The following is a 19920-nucleotide window of genomic DNA, read 5'->3' on the forward strand; positions in this document are numbered from 1 at the left end:
AAGAATTAAGAGATTAAACAGCAGATAGGAAGTCAATACTGAATAATAAAAATTAAAACACACAGAAGGTAACAGGTTATTCCCCTCCCAAATGAAAAATAAATACATATAAATATATAGGTGTAATATTTTGATATATTTATTTGTACTTTTACAGAATTGCTTTTCACTTTTCTAGCTAAATCCCTCCTTTAGATTATTCAAATTTCTTAGTTTAAAAAATGAAGTATTATTATTGATGTTGACTACGAAAAGTGAAATACTTACCGATGTATCTATGTATAACATGTAAATGTATCTGCATGTATATATTTTCCACTGCAAGGGGAGCAAGAGCAATTGGGAATGACAAAACTCCACTCCCGACTAATCTAATCCACTCTTCCTTTTTCCTTCAAAGTGCTAACCAATCATTTGCCTAGTTTTTCTATTTATGAAATATCTGATAAATTGTTCTAATGTCTTCAGTGTGACTTTAACTGATTTACTAAACACCTGTGTCAGGGATCCCCAAGACCACCCTCAGGCTCAAAGATTTGCTAGAAGGACTCACAGAACTCAGAGAAGCTGTTATACTTACAGGCGCAGTTTGTTACAGTGAAAGGATCTAGTTTAAAATCAAGTGCATAGGGTGGCGTCTCGGAGACATCAGGCCCAAGCTTCCAGTTGTCCTCCCCCAGGCGGGGTCTACCACGTCCGGCAGATTGGTGGCTTCCTTTTTTTCAAAAAAAAAAAAATAAACATTTATTTTAATGATCCAGATAAAATAACATTTGACAAAAGAAAGTCCTGGGATATTCATGTTATTTTTATGCTGTCTACATCTATTTTAATCCTAAAATTCAGACAGAGGTTACCTAAAGGTCTAATGTTTGAGTTTCCTCTGTGCAATGGGAAATAATCTCCAAGACCAATGTGGAGGCAATAAAACATTAATGTTACCATGAGGACTTTTAAAGTAGTTTAAAAAAATACTTAAGAACAAACTGCTCTTCTAAAGCATTAGGTTGATTTGATGTTTAACATGATTATAACAAATTAGACATAATTGTATCTCAGAATTGTTAAGTAGAAAAATAACGTACTGATTTTCTTGTCAAAATTCAAAGGCCTTCTAAGATACTCCACTGGTCTCACCCCTTCCGGAACAAGTGAGAATGAAGAAAACTAAAGATACAAGGGAAAGATTAGTCCAAAGGACTAATGGACCACGTCTACCACAGCCTAGACCAGGCTGAGTCCAGTACAACTAGATGGTGCCTGGCTACCTCCAATGACTGCTCTGACAGGGATCACAATAGAGGGTTCTGGACAGAGCTGGAGAAAAATGTAGAACAAAATTCTAACTCACAAAGAAAGACCAGACTTACTGGCCTGACAGAGACTGGGGAAACCCCAGAGTATGGCCCCCAGACACCCTTTTAGCTCAGTTACGAAGTCACTCCTGAGGTTCACCCTTCAGTCAAAGATTAGACAGGCCCATAAAACAAAACGAGACTAAAGGGGCACACCAGCCCAACGACAAAGACTAGAAGGCAGCAGGGGACAGGAAAGCTGGTAATAGGGAACTCAAGGTGGAGAAGGGAGAGTGTTGACATGTTGTGGGGTTGTTAACCAATGTCTTAAAACAATATGTGTACTAACTGTTAAATGAGAAACTAGTTTGTTCTGTAAACATTCGTCTAAAGTACAATAAAAAACAAACAAAAAGATTACAGCCAAGAAAAAAACAATTCAAAGGCTTGATTGTGAAAGAGATCTACAGGAGGCAAGTTTAAACTAGAAATCTCGTGCTGGAAGATTACTGGTGCCGGAGCAGTTGCACGGACAGGGCTTAATTCTCTCAGCAGCTCTGTGTGACAATGTGTACAAAGTATGGCCAATCAGGGAACCTCCCCTGAGCCTTGGTGTCCAGGGTTTTTATTAGAGGTCAGTCATGTGGGTATGTGGTGCTCTTGTAACTGACCTCGGCGCCCTTGTGACTGACCTCAGTGACCCTCTCGTTCCACCCTGAGGAGGTCAGATTGATGCAGTGTGACCCAAAGCTTCAGCCATACAAACGCCGGCTTTCACCCTAGGTCACATTTTAAGCATAAACTATCTGACGTGGCCCAAGGCCTCAGACATACAAAGACACTGATCAAGCAGGATACTCCAAGGGCTCAGAGGTCTTCTCCCTGGAGCTGGGTGAAGGCCAGTTCTTGAGCAGTCCAGGCCTGTTATGTTAACCCTTTACTGACAATACCTAATGTCTGCACAGCACTTAACAGTTTATGTAACTCTTTCAATACATTAACCCATTTACTTCCCACAGTCACTTTGTGAGGTAGATGTTACTCATTCTGCCTTACAGATGAGGTGATAAGAGTAAGAGTCTGTGTGTCTTCTCCCGGATTACACAGATGAGACAGGTCTAAGATCTGGGCTCAGGGCACCTGCTTCCAAGTCCTTTATGGGGAATAGTATAAAAGGTTTAAGAAATGATCATTATGCATTTAAGCATCCTCTAGTGCCTGACTGGAACCTTAGTGGCACAGTGGTTAAGAACTTGGCTGCTGACCAAAAGGTCAGCAGTTCGAATCCACCAGCCACTCCTTGGAAACCCCATGGGGCAGTTCTACTATGTCCTATAGGGTCACTATGAGTCGGAATCTACTCGATGGCAACGGGTTTGGTTTTTGGCTTTTTAGCACCCGGTTAAAAATGAAAGTGGGGGTAAAAATACAGACTTGTATTTGGGCTTCTGCCTATAACTTTTTTGTAAGATATAATTTGTTTTATTTTTATTTTGTTTCTGTTTTTTCTTCTGAAAAAAAAAAAATCTAGAAAGTTATTTTTCCTCAGAAGCTTCAGAACCCTGCCAGGTAGAGCAACTCATTTCTACAACCCCTAACTGGTCTGGGCTGTGTATTCTTCAGGTGAGCAAGAGGTGGAGAGTGGAACAAAATCATCCTCTAGCAACAGAGATACACTGGACCTTTTCCCAGGAACTGTCCTTATTGATTCAGCCTCATTAGGGATTAAAGTTGTTGAAGCCACGACATTGTGTATGAGCTTCATCAAAACCCAGAAATTGAGAACTAGGGCAGCAAAGCCAGTTCCTACTGTAAGATCCTTCAGCAGAACTGGTGGTTCATGATGGGCCTGTACAATGTAAGGAATTATTAGTAACAGCTGGCAGATGGGGCCACTGCAGGAAGTGTAAACAGAAAGCCCAAGATAGCCCAGGAGCCTATTCATAAGCAGTCCTTGGCCACCAGAAAAGGGAGGAGCTTAACCCAACCCTGGCAATATAAACTCATGGCCTGATGACCTCTCTGGAATACTGCATCTCTTTAGCATAAGTAGAGTCCCTGGGTGGTGCAGAAGGTATTTTCACCCCCACTTTCATTTTTAACCAGGCACTAAAAAGCCAAAAACCAAACCTGTTGCCAACTGAAATGTTGGAGTCTCAACTCTACCGAGACGTGCCTCGGAAAGAAAACCTGGCGATCTACTTCCAAAAATAACAACCATTGAAAACCCTGGGGACCACAGCTCTACTCTGACACACATGGAGTTACCACAAGTTGGAGTTGACTTGATGACACTCATTTTAGTGTAAGGATTGAGGAAAAAGGAGTAAGGTGAAGCACAAGCACAAATTTATGGATTAGGGAAAATGGACAGGGGCATGTAGGAAGGAAAAGGAAGGCAAGATAGAAGCTAAAGGCAAGAAGGTTGGAGTCCACAGGCACTAAGGAGGGAACTTGAAGCTGGTGAACATAAAGCTGGGGTATAGCCAAATCGTGGCTATATTTGGCAAGTATTTGGGTACTGACCTCACTCTTGGCCCCATCTTAATTTTCCACCATTAGTTTCCTTCTACTAACTTTTCTTATTAATTGATTTTATCTTAGTATAGCTTATGCATTATGATGTTGTTAGTTGCTGCCAAGTTGGCTCTGAGTCATGGCGACCCCATGTGTGTCAGAGTACAATTGTGCTCCACAGGGTTTTCAACGGCTGATTTTTCAGGAAGCAGATCATCAGGCCTTTCTTCCTAGTCTGTCTTAGTCTAGAAGCTCTGCTGAAACCTGTCCACTATGGGTGACCCTGTTGATATATGAAGTACTGGTGGTGTACCTTCCAGCATCATAGCAACATCCAAGCCACCATAGTATGACAAACTGACAAACAGGTAGTGGATGTCATCTTAATTCCTTTCTGGGATAAGTCAGAAGTATAAATTAATAACTAGGTTATCGGAGAAAAATGTGGAACAGAACCTCAAATTCCCAAAAAAAAACAAAAAAACAAAAAAAAACCAGACCTCCTGGACTGGTTGAGACTGGAGGACTCCCTGAGACTATTGCCCTAAGATACTCTTTAAACCTTGAATGGAAACTAAGCTCTTAAGTCACCTTGTATCTAAATAACAAATTGGCTCAAAAAATATTGAATATCACCTGTAAGTACTATGCTCCTTTAAAAAAAATCACCTATATGAGATCTAATGTTCAACAATTACTTTATAACAAAGATGAGAATGTAAGGGGGCAGGGTAACTAGATTAATGGAAATGGAACAAGGAGAACAAAAATAACAAGAATCATGCATTGTGAAGAATGTAACCAATATCACTAAACAACTTGTGTAGAAATTGTTGAATGGGAACCTAAATTACTATATAAACATTCACCAAAAACACAATAAAATATTATCAAAAAAAACCTAGGTTCTCATCATCTGAAGCAACTATGTGAGGTTACATTTGGGTTTTGTTTTGTTTTATTTTTTTAACAAAGAAGGAAGGGACATGAGAGCTCGGCTGCTACCAAAAGGTCAGCAGTTCAAATCCACCAGCCGCTCCTTGGAAACCCTACGGGGCAGTTCTACTTTGTCCATAAGGTCACTGTGAGTCGGAATCATGTCAACAGCAAGTTTTTTTTTTTTTTTTAAAGAAGGAAAGGGTGAGGAGATATGTAGGACAAATTGCAAGGAATTAAAAAAGATATGCAAAAAAAAAAAAAGCGTAATAGAAGTTCCTTGTGCATGCAAGAGAGAGTATTTTAGTAATAGGACAGAAAGTATTGTGATTAATCCAGAGATGAAACATCAAACCACAAAGATTCAAACAAGAACCAAAATTTCTACATTAAAAAAATGAGTTACAAAAATGGAAAATGAATTTTGTGTTAAATTTTTATCAGCATTATATAATGAAAACATTTCTGATGAAAGAAAATTGAAGGATTCAAAGGAAAAACATATAACTGCCGAAAACATAATATCCTGCGTACATACATTTATCAATATGTGCTTACTTCCATCTCTGAAATGTTTTTCTGAGCTAATAAAAATTCAGATAAATTTTCATACTCTGTCAATAAGGAGGAGTTTATAGTGTTTCTGGCATTCTCTAAGATTATAGCAAGCACTAAAAAATTATGAGAAGTGAGAAACAATGAACTCAGAATATCACACTACAAAAGCAGAATAAGAATTAGAGGACTCCAATCCCCTCACACCTCAACCCTCCATCCACACAAAAACTTGGCCAGGCTATGAAACAAACCATGTAACAACATCAGGAGGAAACCCAAAGATTTCAGGAAGAAACATTCTTCTTCTTGTGATCCAGTTTTCCTAAACAGCAAGGGTCCTTCAAGCTTATTTCTTAGCTCACCTGTGCTGTGTCTCATACTACTCAAACCACAAAGCAAGGAGGCTGTGGTGTCAGGATACAGATTGTGTGATAGTCCATGGAGGAAACCAAATGTTTTGCTCAAGTCCCAGGTTGACTCATTCCTTCCACTGACCTTCCTCTAATTTGGCGGGAGATATGGAGGAACAGGAAGTTTTCTGCATTACTCTTCTTTAGTTTGGTCACTTTGCTTTCATTTCCCTGTTCTAGTAATTGGCAAGAAAATCATATGGAGGTTTTTCTGCCATGGCCAGTATTTTTTTTCAAGTTGTCAATAAAATATAGTTTGAAGAAAATGTAAAGTAGAACTATAAAAACGGGGATATGCTTTTTTTAAAAACCTTTCTGTATAAACACAGAGATGCTCAAGTTCCTATATAACTCATGAGGTATCTTTGTGGTTGAGCCCAAGGGCTACTGTGTTTAGAAAACATAACCCCAGAAATGATGGTCAAATTGTTAAATGGTCATTGATGATTTAAATGTAAATTCTAAACTCTCAGGCAAAAACTTTAATGAGGTCATACATCTGGGACACTGTCCAACCCTTCACCCTCTGAAATACCTCCCCCGCACATATACCTTGACGTGTCTGAAATCTGTGACTCTACAGTTTGAATTTCATGAAAAATAGTTTTCCTTATTAGTGTAAATAGAAATGATACTTGAGTATCACACAAAAAATTCTATGAATCTTTAAGAACTAATTAGAACCTGTTAGAGAACCTTTTGCTCTAAGCATACCTGATTTCTCTAAGATAGAACTAGTTAGAGGATAAAGTGAATTTAATTAATGTTAAGAATGAGATTAAATACAGGAAAGAGGCCTTCAGAAAACTCTGATAAAGCACTGGCAACTCATGTTAAAAATGAATGTAACAAAATGGAAAGTTGGTTCTGATAAGAAACACCTCTATGATGAAAAACATGCATCATTCAAATGCTGTTCTGAGGCTTTAAAAATGTCCACAACCTTTACTTTTTAATACTTTCATTAACCTAATAAATGCGGTCAGTTTTTAAAAAACCAAATAGTACTAAAGGAATTTTATAAGGAAAAACAGCAATCCCCTGTCCTATTCCTACCCATCAGAAACAATCATTCTTAAATCTTTCAGCTCTTTCTTCTGTTATTTACCTCCATATTTCTAAGTAAAGTTTAATTTCTTATCTGTTTGAGGATATTAATTAGAAGTTTGTTGGTCTTTCTCTCTCTCTCTCATACTTGGAGACTTTCCTCAAATGTCTGATGATTCTCGGCCATCTGTACCTATAATGAGGCACCAAAAAGCTGACTGGAAGCTCTGGGTGTTGGGGTGGGAATATCAAAATTCCTATTTTTTCTGGAAAAAGTATTCACTTAAAGAGTCCTTGAATCTCCTGCCTGGCCTGGAGGCCAAGTTTGCATGGAGGAAATGGGTGGTCATAGGTTAGAGCACGTCTCCCTCCCACCCCGACCCACCCGCACTCCTTCCACTCCCCCACCTCCTATCAGTAGCTCACTTTCAAGAAATCCTTTATGTTCAACCCCAGCCTGTCTCTGCCTTTGAAAGTTTTAAATAACAGGGGAAATGCTTAAGGTATAAAATTAAAAGATCAAGATACAAAATTATATGCACAGTATGTGTGAACTATATTAACACATGAATAAAGACCTGGAAGAAAAGACACCAAAGTATTAAGAGTGGTTATATCTGAGTGATGGAATAAAATGTGATTGTTATTTTTTCTTGATACTTTCATTTTCCCAAATCTCCACAAAGTAAATATATTAATTTAAATATTTGGGAAAAAATATTTTTAAAGAAACACAGGATGCCAACAACAAAACCCACAGAGGTACAAGTTGGTATCAGAGTAAGACAGCTTTTCTGATCCTGATTTAAAAGGATTTTGATTAAATATTTAGTATATACATATTAATATTTAGAAAACAGGAGTAAGATTTTAAGAAATATTCTATTGAGATACTGAAGTATTGAAACGGCCACTTGTATACCAGCACCTAGCTCAAAAAATACAACACTACCAACTACTTTGAAGCCCTGGGTGAGCCCTGCCTCAATCTCATTCCCCACCCTTGAATTTTTTTATTAGAGTTTTGTCACCTATGTGTATCTCTAAACAATCTATGGCCTAACTTTGCATCTACTGAATTTTATACAAATCAAATTGTACTGTCTGTATTATGCTGCAGGTTGCTTTTTTCACTCAATATTACGTTTGTGAGATTCATCCACATTAATTTTCACTGCTCTGTCTTACATAAGGAGCCCCGGTGATGCAGTGGTTAAGCACTCAGCTGCTAACCAAAAGGTCAGCGGTTTCGAACCCACCAGCTGCTCTGTGCGAGAAAGGTGTGGCAGTCTGCTTCCTAAAGATTACAGCCTTGGAAACTCTATGGGGCAGTTCTACTCTGTCCTATAGGTCGCTATGGGTCGGAATTGACTCGACTGCACTGGGTTTGGATTTTTGGTTTTTTATCATATATCTATATATATATGACATATATGAATTTATTTAATAAATTTATTTATAGACTCTATAAGACATATACATATGTTATATATATTTATATATCCTATTATTGATTAAAGTTGGGTTGTTTCTAGATTTTTGTTTTTATTGTTTTACCTCTTCTGTACTAATTTTTATACCTCTAATTTGCTTTTCTTCGTAAACCGGGAATTCCATTTTTTTGAGCACGCCTGCTCCCCCTACTGGTTCTTTCAAGAATTTCATATTTGAGGGCAACAAGAAACTAGAGATACACACTGGAATGTTACTGGAAATAATTTTATTGTCTAAATTTTAGTGCCTAAGAAGACCTTAGTAATTTATGGACTAGGATCTTTTTTTTTAAATTGAATTTAATTCCCAATTTATCAAACATGTTAACAGACATGTATTATTTTAGTATGTTCTCTTACATTTAGAAACGTAGCTATTGTAGCATTTTAACCCCTATTATAATCACAGCCACTTTGTCCTTTTCTGTTTCCTTTTTCCCTATTCCATGTGTCCAGTGAGCTGCTTCTCAGCCTCCTTCCATGACACCCTTTTTCGTGCTCATTTTTCTGTCCCCAAGTTCAGTCTCATGGCATGACGTGCACTTCCTTGGTTGGCTCACCTTCTTTCACTTTTTCAGTTATCACCACTACACAAACGATTACTAAATTTAGGTTTCTGGTCTGAACTTCCCTCCTAAGCTGTAGACTCACGTTTCCAAATACTTGCATAGATGCCTTGCAGGCGTGCCATACTCATCAAAACAGCTGCCTCCGTTCTTATTCCTGTTAATGGCATCTAGTCAGTTATTTATTGCTGTTTAACGAAACACCCCAAGTTTAAAGACATAAAACAGCAACCGTCCTATTATGCTCCCAGACTGTGTGAGTCAGGAATGCAGAGGGCACCACAGGATGGCTTGTCTGCTCTGCAAGGCCTGGGGTGTCAGCTGAGGAGACTCAAATGGCTGGGGCCGGAATCATCTGAAGGTTTTTACTCACACGTCTGCGCCTAGGCTAGAATGACACAAGGGTTAGGCTCTGCCTGGACTGTGGACCAGAGCGCCTACGTGTGCCCCACAATACATGTCCAACAAACACAGCTGTCTTAATCAGGGTTCTCTAGAGAAACACAATCAGAAAGATGTATATACACATAAAGAGAGAGAGACAGATGGGGAGTGGGCGTGGAGAGAGGAAGAGAAAGAGAGATGTTAATTGATTTAAGGAACTGGCTCATACGATTGTTGGGGACTGCCAAGTCCAAAATCTGTAGGTCAGGCAACAGGCTGAAGCTTCCTATAGTCCTGTGTCCCAAAATTTGTAGGTCAGGTGAGGGGGAAGAGTGAAGAGTCCTGGCAACCTGTCTATTTATAGTCCAGAGGCAGAATACAACCTAGGGAAAACTCCCTCTTTGCTGTTAAGGCCTTCAACTGATTGGTGAGGCCTGCCCACATTATGGAAGGTAACTGCTTTAATTAAGGTCAACTGATTTAATCACATGTAGCTACTTCACAACAGCATCTAGAAGCATCTAGACTAGTGTTTGACCAAACACTGGGCACTATAACCTAGCCAAGTTGACACATAAAATTTTCCATCACAATGCAGAAGCAACATGCTTTTTTCTGATCTAGCCTCAGAAGTTCTGTGGTGTCACCTCATCCACAGTCCATTGGTTATAACTGAATCACTAAGGCCAGCCCCAGATTCAAGAAGAGAAAATTAGACCCCTACTGTCAATGGGAGGAGTGTCAAGAAATTTGTGGTCATCTTTAAAACTGCCACATAGCCTTTCACACTCCAAACCACAAAGTAGACTTGACTCTCTCCCTCACTGCCCTTATCAAATCTTGTAGAGTTTACCTTTGAACTGTCTCTTGACTTCCTTTCTCTGCCCATTGGCACCACCCTACTGGATCCTACATTCTCTCTCATCTGAACTTTTGCAGTACTCTACTTTCCTCTGATCATTCTCCCTCCCTTCAGAATTATTTCCCCAAGTCCCATTATCCACTACCCTCATCAAATATTCTAAGCTTCCCTTCTCCAACAGCAAAGATTATAAACTCAGCCTGACATTCAAAGCAATCCACTATTTGATCCCTACCTTTCTTTTTAGACTATCTTCTTCTACATTCCTCCCATGCACCTCATCTTCCAACATACTCCCACCACTCACCATTTTTCTGAACATTCTCTGAATCCTGTCCCATCTGGCCTTTTTGCTAAAGCAGCTGCTAGCTCTGCTTGGAATCTTTATGCTCATGTCTATCCTTCCATGACCAGTTTTCAAATCTCCTTCAAGAAATTTTCTTTGGAATCAATGTAGAGGGTCAGCAATAAAGAGGAAGACTCTCAATGAGATGGACTGACACACTGGCTGCAACAATGTGCTCAAACATAGCAAGACTGTGAAGATGGCACAGGACTTGGCAATGTTTCCTTCTGTTATACATAAGTTTGCTATGAGTCAGAGCCAATTCCACAGTACCCAACAACAACAATTACAACAACAATTGCTCTCATCTGTATTCAATGCACAGTCTGTATTCAATGCACACTCCACTTATTAAAAATATTTAAGGTGTGTCTTTATACTATTTATAATGTCTACTATCTTATCGATAATGTGTTAATTAATCTTTGTTTTGCCAACATTGTTTTGCAATATATTGTGGTTTCAAGTTTAATATTGTTTGGATCTCTATATAACTGTGTTATACTTAGTCTATGAAGACAGAAGTTCCCAGTTTATATCTCTTAAAAGCCCATTTAGAAATTGTTTTCAAGGCTGTCTTCTATTATCCCTGTCACAGTATTAAATATGTATTTAAAACTTCACATTTTTAAATTTGGTCCTTCTTCCCAAAGAAATACACATATAAAATTATAATTTCATAATAAACCCAAATTAGCACACTTAAGTTAATGAAGCTTACACATGTACAAATGGCTTGACTAAATTCCCTTGTATTGCTACTTGAAACCAAGTCATAGGTTATGCAACATAAAACCTCGCAAACTGGTTTCTACAGGTAGTTTTATGTTGCATATGCACTAACATATACCAGCAGAGTAAGGTAATTAAAATGCATTCCATCTTCCAATCAGTGTAGTGGGTTCTACCTAGAAGTTAACTCATTCAATCAATATTTTAAAGAATCTTTCACCTGGTAATCCCCTTTCACATTCAAAACCTGTTTGAACATAACACTTAACATAATCTAACTCATCATGGTTTCAACAAGTTGGCATAAATACAACCATTTAGAAAAGCAAATTGGCTTTTTAGTAAGAGTTGCAACATTGACTCTGCCATCGATGTATTTGCTTCTAAAATGGTTGGGGAGGTATTAAACTAAATTCACAAATAAAGCTGGATCAGCTGAGTGCCTCTATTATTTAACAGCAAGTTAATAATACATTTGTAAATAAAAGTCTTCATAGTGATTCATCTAGGCTCAGGTCTAGTCACGGTTGCTTCCATTTTCCAGTTTGGTGAGGCAACCATCCTGAGCCTGCACAAGGAGTCCTTGGTTCCAGCATGAGGCTTTTGGAATCTGTTCCCCACTTATTGCTTGACATCCTTCTAACCATGAGTATAACATGCAAATTCAATCCCAAATTTATCAGTTTCTTATAACTCAAGTTGTAGTTTTAACTATTAAAAATAAGTCAGTAGATATTCTCAAGAACATTTTAATTAAAAATTATCTATATCAATGCAAATAATCTCACTAACTTCTGCTCCAAGTTGTTTTTACTCTTTAATGTGTACTTGATCTTATGTGTTATTTAACATCAGGGTGGTACTTAAAAATAATGTGAATATTTCTAGGAAAAAAAGAATAAGTACCTACTTTTCAGCTTTAAACACCCTGTGTTTGTAATGTGAGGGAGATATGATCTTGCCCTTCTAACTGCAAGACTCATGGAAGGATAAATCATAAAGAAATGAATTACCATATTTTTATGCAAATAACACATGCCTTCTCCATTTGTTTGCCAACCACCCCCTCCCCCAATGAGGTATTTTCGTAAGCATGGGATGCTTTGCTTTTCTTCCTTTCATTTTTTTTTTTTTTTTTACATATTTGGCTTCTTTCTAATCTGGTACTCTGTAGCATGCAGAAGTGTTTCTCATTTAAACACTTAGTTGAGTAGGTGGGTAAGGAGAGTATAGTAGTCAGTAACTTAAACTGTGGTAGGTCTGGGTTCAAATCTTATTTCTACAAGTTACTACCTATATAACTTGAGACAAGTTAGCTCACTTCTTTAAGTTGCAATAGATTCCTTCTGTAAAATGGGCATAATATAGAGCCTACCTCAGACGGTTATTGTGAGAATTAAATAAGAAAATGCAGGTAAGCACTTTGCACAGTGTTTAGCATGTCATAAACCTGCAAAAAAAAAAAAAGTCATTATTTAAAATCCTGTAAATTTCTGTTATATACAATCTTTATCTCATTACAGGCAGAGAGTTACACTCTATTCAGTAACATAAGGCACATGAAATGACATTGCTGTAAGCAGTTTGGTTAGCTTAGAAGGTGAGATACAGCAGGATTTTTTTTTCTGATATGCATGTAGCCAGAGATTACAGTATTTCTAAACATGCCTTGCCCCAAAACGGGAGCTATAAATCTATTACAGGTTACTCCATCCCTGCTAATGTTCTGGCTTTGGAAAGAGAACATTCATCATTTGCTATGGCTGATATTTGGAAAGAATTAAATATAATATTATAAGTAATAAAATATTCGACATATTGTTTAAGATGTTCTAATTTTAGGTACTGGTTTTTTAATTTTTAAAACCACCCTACAAGGTAAATAATACCATCTCCATTTTACAGACAAGGAAACTGATAAATTAGAGAGGCTTAATAACTTATTCATCATTACTTAGTAAATGGTAGAACTGGGACTGGAACCCTGGTTTACCTGATCCCAAAGACCATGCTGTTGGCAACTATTTACTCCAAATTGACTGCAAATAAAATAAGGCAACTCTATCGTAAACGTGATCATCTGTTTTCCCCAATTCTCACTCCCATGCCCTCTGCCCATGCCTTCAGCCCAGTTCCCCAGCTCAACTCTTGTGCTCTCCACTCCGACTCATCCTTACTCTAGACCTAAAATGCAAAGGACCTGTAGATGCAAAGGCTCTAAGCCATGCAGGCAGGGCTGAGCCAAACAACTTGCTACAGCTTCTCTGAGTTAGATGATGGGCCAACACACAATTTCCATGATCAGGAAAGACTGCTATTTTGAATTCAAGTATACTCACAACTAATTCTTACTTAGGAGAATAAACAAAACTCAAGATTGGGTCAACTAAGCATTTATTCATCCTCAAAACTAATAACAATGTATAGTTTTCTAAGATATAAGATGGCTCTGGCGTACTGTTGGTAGAGTGTATGCGTAAGGAGTTTTTAAAAATGAGTTTAGTAATGAAATACATAGCAATAAAATACCTTTTAACCACCTCTCCCATGCCTGATTGATATTAGTATGTAACACTCATATTCTGCTGGTGATTAAAATTTATACATTTCTGATCGACAGCTTGGAAATATATTATCAAGGCTTTTTTTTAAAGTACATGGTTTTTGATTCAGAGATTCTAACTTCCTAGAATTAATCCTAAGGAAATAAGTAATCATACACGTAAAGAGATACTCATTAAAGTGTTTTTTATGGTAGTGTCTTCCAAAAACTGGAATTGACCTAAATACTCATCAACTGATGAATGGATAAACAAACTGTGGTACATCCACACAATGCAATGCTACTGAGCAATAAAAAGGAATGAAGTAATAGTACATATAAAATGGATAAATTTCAAATGCATTATGCTGAGCTTTGTTTGCTCTATACTGTTATGATTCCACTTACATGACATTCTGGAAAAGGCAAAATTACAAGGATAGAAAACAGATGAGCATGGAGGTAGGGGATTGCCTACGAAGGGGCACAAAGGAATTTTTTGGGCTGATGAGAATGTTCTATATTTTCATTATGGTAGTGGTTACATGACTGTATGCATCTGTCAATATTCATAGAATTGTTCACTTAAAAAGGGTGAATTTACTGTACGTAAATTATTCTTTAATAAACCTGACTTTAATAACAGTGTTATTTATGACAGCTAAAAACTTAGAAACAAACCAAATTTAAAAAAAGAAAAATAGTGCCCAGGCTAACTAGATTAGGTAAAATGAAATGCTATAAAAACATTAAAATGACTTAGATGCATTTTATTGGCATTAAAAAATCTGCATATTTTTAAAACATAGTTATGGTTAGAATGTTTAGCATGAGGATGTACATAATAAATGTGTCAGGAAGAATACATAATTAAACGTGTTAATAAGGACTGTTACTAGGTGGTAAGATTTTATCTAATTTTAACTCTATTTTCTTTCTACTTACCTTTTTTTAAATTTTTCTATTATTTGCATTTTTTTTTTTTTAACCTCCTTTTAAATGGCAGTAGGAGTGGAAGTACTAGTATGGTGCATAGAAAGTACTGGTTAGAAATTTGCTCCAAAACATTGCAACCCTTTCTTCCTACTCTGCACGACCACTAGCATATCTGTGTGAGACAGTACAATCAGGTGCTCAGTATGTGCTCATGGAACAAAGAAATGCAAGCCAGGCCATTTGGAGGTACAGCCTGGGGCCCTAGTAAACTCAGAGTAGGTGTCAATAAGAATTTTAAAGAAAAATTCACTTTGAATAAATGGCAGAACGATCTATTTTTCAGTACTTATGCTATTTTTTTTCCAGATATAGCCTCTTCTGTAATGAAAATTACATGGTTATTAAAGAGCATGAAAAGCAGATTCACAGAAAAAATTTTCAAATTTCACCTTAGTGTATTTCCCAGCACCCAAAAGCCCTAAACAAACCACAAAGGCTGTCAGATCTACAATAAGAGACTTTTTATTTTAAAAGGCTTATTTGAACATTTGTTCCTATACTCTTCACTTATTGACTATTTTGTTATCTGACATTCCACATTTATGACAATAGTAAAAAATCTATTTTATGCATTAACAATGTATGTCCTGCAATAATGAACACTGAGGTGCGAAGTGAGTAACGATGGCTGTGATGGTTTAGGTTATGTGTCAACTTGGCTGGGCCTTAATTCTCAGTGGTTTGGCAGTTATGCAATGTAATTTGGCAGTTATGTAATGATGTAGTCATCCTCCATTTTCACATAACGCCCATTTTCTCATAAAGACCTGGTCTTTAGAACCTAACCAGGTTGATAGCTGAGTGGGTGTATTTTTATATTACACTTTTTTTCTTCATTTCATCAGCCTCATTGAGGAATAATTCACATATAATAAAATTCACCAATTTTAAGTTTGATGAGCTTTGATAAATGCACGGTACTGTAATTCCACCACAATCAATATACATTTCTATCATCTCAAAAGGTTTTTTGCCCTTTCACAGTGCATTCATTTCGTCCTTCCCCACCCTCAGCAACCACACATCCACTTTCTATCACTAAAGTTTTGTCTTTTCTAAGTTTTCATGTAATGGAGTCATACAGTAAGTATTCTTTTGTATCTAGTTTCTTTCACTTGGTATAATGCTTTTGATATTCATCCATGTTGTTGCATTTATCAAGTTTGTTCCCTTTTATTGAGAAGTATTCTCATGTATGGATATACACAATTCCTCTATCCATTCACCAGCTGATGGGCATTTGGGTTATTTCAAATCTTGGCTATCATGAATAAAGCTACTATGAAAAATTAAGTATAAAACTTAGGTTTTCATTTATCTTGGTTAAATACCTAAAAAAACCAAAACCAAACCATTTGCTGTTCAGCAGATTCTGACAAATGGTGACTCCATGTGTGTCAAAGTAGAACTGTGCTCCATAGGGTTTTCAATAACTATTTTCATACCTAAGTGTGAGGAAACACAGTTTCAGTACTAACAAATATTTGTCTTCTTTTTATCAATTATAATGACAAAAAGGAAGAATGCAAACACTTCTTAGTCTTATTTGTAATAAAATTTATTAGTGGATCTGTTGTAAAACAGTTGAAGAATCAGAGTACACTAAGCTTCATACGTTTTCTAGCCCTAAAAAGTCACACACAGTAACATATATTCAACATATTCCAAAACAATTCTTAATAAGTAGAAGATACTGTTCCCTAGAAATTTCAATACTTATAAATCAAAACAATATACTCACATTATCATATGAACAAAGAAGCTACACATTAGAAATTCTGTTGTGATATTCTCTTAAGAGCAAAGATAAGAATCTCCATTTTGCAGAAACTCTATTTTGAGAAAGATGGTAATTTCATTCCAATTCATTTCCAAAATGAGAAACTTTTCTAAAATCACAACTTTCCCAGCATTATTTTTAGTCTAAACTTCCATACAGAAATGTCTAGAATAGAAAATTTTAAGTATCAGAATCCAGGGATATAACTTTTCACATTCAACAGTACAGAGAATACCAACATTAACAAATTACCATATTTTTACACAAATAACACACGCCTCCAATGTTTGTTTGCCAACTGTCTCCTCCCCCGCGAAGTATTTTCATAAGTGCCACTACGCCCATTTTTTTTTACATGCTAGCATAGTGTGCTTACAAAAATACCTCAGGGGGAGGGCGCGGTTGGTAAACAAACATAGGAAGCGTGTGTTATTTGCACAAAAATATGGTATAGTTCTACAAAAGTCAAAATTACAACTTAGACATCTTTAAATACCAATAATGTCACTTTAGAGGTTAATAACTATAGGTAATCATTGAACTGAACCACATGCAGAGACTAGGAAAATATCAAGTTTTCCTAAGTATATATAGTTAAAAAAATGAATATTTATTTTCCAATATTTTGGTCTCTACCAAAAAATCCATTGCCGTCAAGTCGATTCCGACTCATAGTGACCCTATAGGACAGTGTAGAACTGCACCATAGGGTTTCCAAGGAGTACCTGGTGGATTCAAACTGCCGACCTTTTGGTTAGCAGCCGAGCTCTTAACCACTATGCCACCAGGGTTTCCAGGGGGATATAAAATATAAGCACGATGATCCAAGAAACTTTAGGAAGGACAAAGTAAAACTTTTATCTCAGTTTCAAGCTACTTCCTAAAATTACTAGTAAGTCTCAATTTCACTGAATTAATGAAAATGAAATTTATCCCAGTGTGGAGATTTTTGTGGCAAAAATGAAAACTTTTAAAAAATATATGAAAACAAAAAAAATGAGAAGCTTCATGATATAATTATAATATTTAGATTCTCTTTATTCAGGACTTATAAATTCAATGTCATATTTCATAAACTAGTCATATAAAACCATTCTAGAAGTATAAACAAGTTTTTATATTGACTAAATGGCTCTAAAGAACAAACAATTTGCCATCTCATAGACCAACACTGACAGCATCCACCAGGAAGTTGGTGTTTAAAACACATTTTACCCCCTGCAAAGGAGGTAGGCCCAGAGTGAAGAAAACTGGGAAACACGAAGGCACGGGTACCAAACTGCTCTGTAGTGGCCACATGCCAGCCAGGGGGAGGGGGCACACACCCTGTGTCCCCCAAGCCCCAGCATGGCTGCTCTGCCTGCCATCAATGCACCCAATCTCTTGGGTGGCGCAAAACTTCCAGAATTTCAGCTTCTTTGGAATTCTCTGAGGGTGAATGCATGTACTCCCATCTGTGCAGGACCAAAACAGAAGGGAAGAAATGTAATAATAATAAAAGTAATAAAGGACACACATACTTTACTTTTTATTTCAAAATAAATGAAAAGTTTCTAAATATAGGAAATTCTAAAAGAGTAAAAAATGCCTTACACGTCTTTGTCTCCACTGTGCCTAATGTGTCTTGCACCCACTAGACTTTTAAATTATGCGAGTGATGGTGGTGCAGTGGTTAAGTGCTTGGCTGCTAACCGAAAGGTCGGCGATTGGAACCCATCATCCACTCCACGGGAGAAAAGACCTGGTGCTCTGCTCCCATAAACATTAAAGTCTTGGAAACCCTATGGGGCAGTTTTCCTCTGTTCTATAGGGTTGCTATGAGTCAGAATCAACTCGATAACACATAACAACAACAACAAAAGAAATTAAGTTTCTTAATAAAAAAGCTATGTAATTTTTTTCTGATCTTTCAGTCTGGACACACATAATTCTGACTTTGTTATAGCCAAGAACACAACTGCAGATCTTAATACCCTCAACCTAACAGCACCAATATAAATATATACGTGGCTTCAAAATTCCCCAAACAAATTCAACGAGCGTTTACGGATGACCACTAGAGCAGTACGTAAAGCACAGAGAAAAAGCTGTGTGCCTGAATTACCCCTCATGCTTTTAAACAAGTATAATACCTCATCCTGGAAAGTCAGATGTTTCTACCAAGAACATTAATTTCTAATAAAGTCTAAAAAGCTGATGTATTCAAATAAACTGCTTTGCCCACAGCTCTTCCCAGAAAATTCCCAGGTACCGGGAACGTTAACTTGGCCTCCTTAGATACCACCACCACCCTAACTTCCCACTCGTATGCTCCCCCTGTTCTCACACACAACACCAGGCCATTCATCCTTCACCCCTTAAAAAGCCAATTTGATTTTCCATAATTATTTGATCTTGATTTTCCTATAAAATCAGCAAAATCAAGTTCAACTAAGTCTGAGGTAAGACATTTGGGGTGTTAACTTTCATATTCTGTTGGGGACAGGGAATCAAGGAGAGGAGGAATAACTACTGTAAATTATCTCCTTACCGGGCAGTTAAAGGTAAAGACATCAAGATGCTTTCGATCCTGGATCCTGGAGTAAAGAGGCCAAACTTTGTGCCCCGATCATACAGCAAGTTAAATTCCACATACCTGCCATAAAGACATCAATAATATTAAGGGTCAGCAGAGTAAAATCTTAAGATTAGCTCATAATAAATACTTTAAGGGGAGGAGGGCTTTTCCCCTCTGCCCCCTCCCCAGTCAGCTGGAACTGGTTCAGAGAACGCCAGTATTTGGCTAGTTGTGTTTTCTCCATCTGGACGAGCATGAATAAAAGGGTATTCTCCCACCAAACAAAAGGATATAGAGTCTGCCCCAGCACAGAAAGTTATGAAACAAGAAGGTTATGTTTTCCAATAAACAAACAGAATGGACACAAAGCTGCAAACCTGAAGGCACAAGGACAATTTAAAAAAAAACAAAAACTGTCATTCTTTCTCAGGATAGCACAGCTCCTGCTGGCCCTTCCCATAGTCTGAGATGTTTCAGAGTCAAGATTTCATTTCACTGTCTATAACTCACAAGTACTTTCACTAAGACAGTATAAAACATTTATAATTGAAAAACCAAGTATAGCTAACAGTAATGTATTAATAATTACTAATATATCCTGAGACTCCCCTTTTCTTAAAGTAGTTAAGTGCATCAACAAGTAGTCATATAATCCAATCTTCCTGCATATTAATAATTGTACTCAAAAGGGAGTGTTTGCATTACAGTGCTCAGTTTTTAGTTTTTTAGAAAACTATCCTTAACATCAGCAAAAACTTGGTCCAACACATTAAACTCATTGCTGTCAAGTCGATGTTGACTCACAGCTATCCTACAGGACAGAGTAGAACTGCCCCATAGGGTTTCCAATGAGCGGCTGGTGGATTTGAACTGCTGACATTTTGATTAGTAGCCAAGCT

At 37.2% G+C, this 19920-nt stretch overlaps 1 protein-coding gene across 3 annotated transcripts in view; it reads right to left on the minus strand.

Annotated features, from left to right (window-relative positions):
• Window positions 1–200: 200 nt before the first annotated feature.
• CPOX (coproporphyrinogen oxidase) overlaps window positions 201–19920 on the minus strand; it is a 33286-nt gene continuing 13566 nt past the window's right edge. Inside the window, exons 6-9 of one of the 3 annotated variants that reach the window (XR_002822953.1) lie at window positions 18995–19099; window positions 16426–17918; window positions 12522–12596; window positions 201–715 (exon numbers count right to left, since the gene is read on the minus strand). Coding sequence is in view for 1 of the 3 variants with exons in the window: in XM_004390444.2 (XP_004390501.1) it covers window positions 17831–17918; window positions 18995–19099 (193 nt within the window). In the remaining 2 variants the exon portion in view is untranslated. Of the gene's footprint in view, window positions 716–12521; window positions 12597–16105; window positions 16130–16177; window positions 17919–18994; window positions 19100–19920 lie in introns of those variants that run through there. The other 2 variants (XR_002822954.1, XM_004390444.2) reach the window with 2 other exon arrangements.

The sequence above is a fragment of the Trichechus manatus genome, unplaced genomic scaffold, assembly GCF_000243295.1.
Source record: "Trichechus manatus latirostris isolate Lorelei unplaced genomic scaffold, TriManLat1.0 scaffold00299, whole genome shotgun sequence".
Lineage (NCBI taxonomy): Eukaryota > Metazoa > Chordata > Mammalia > Sirenia > Trichechidae > Trichechus > Trichechus manatus.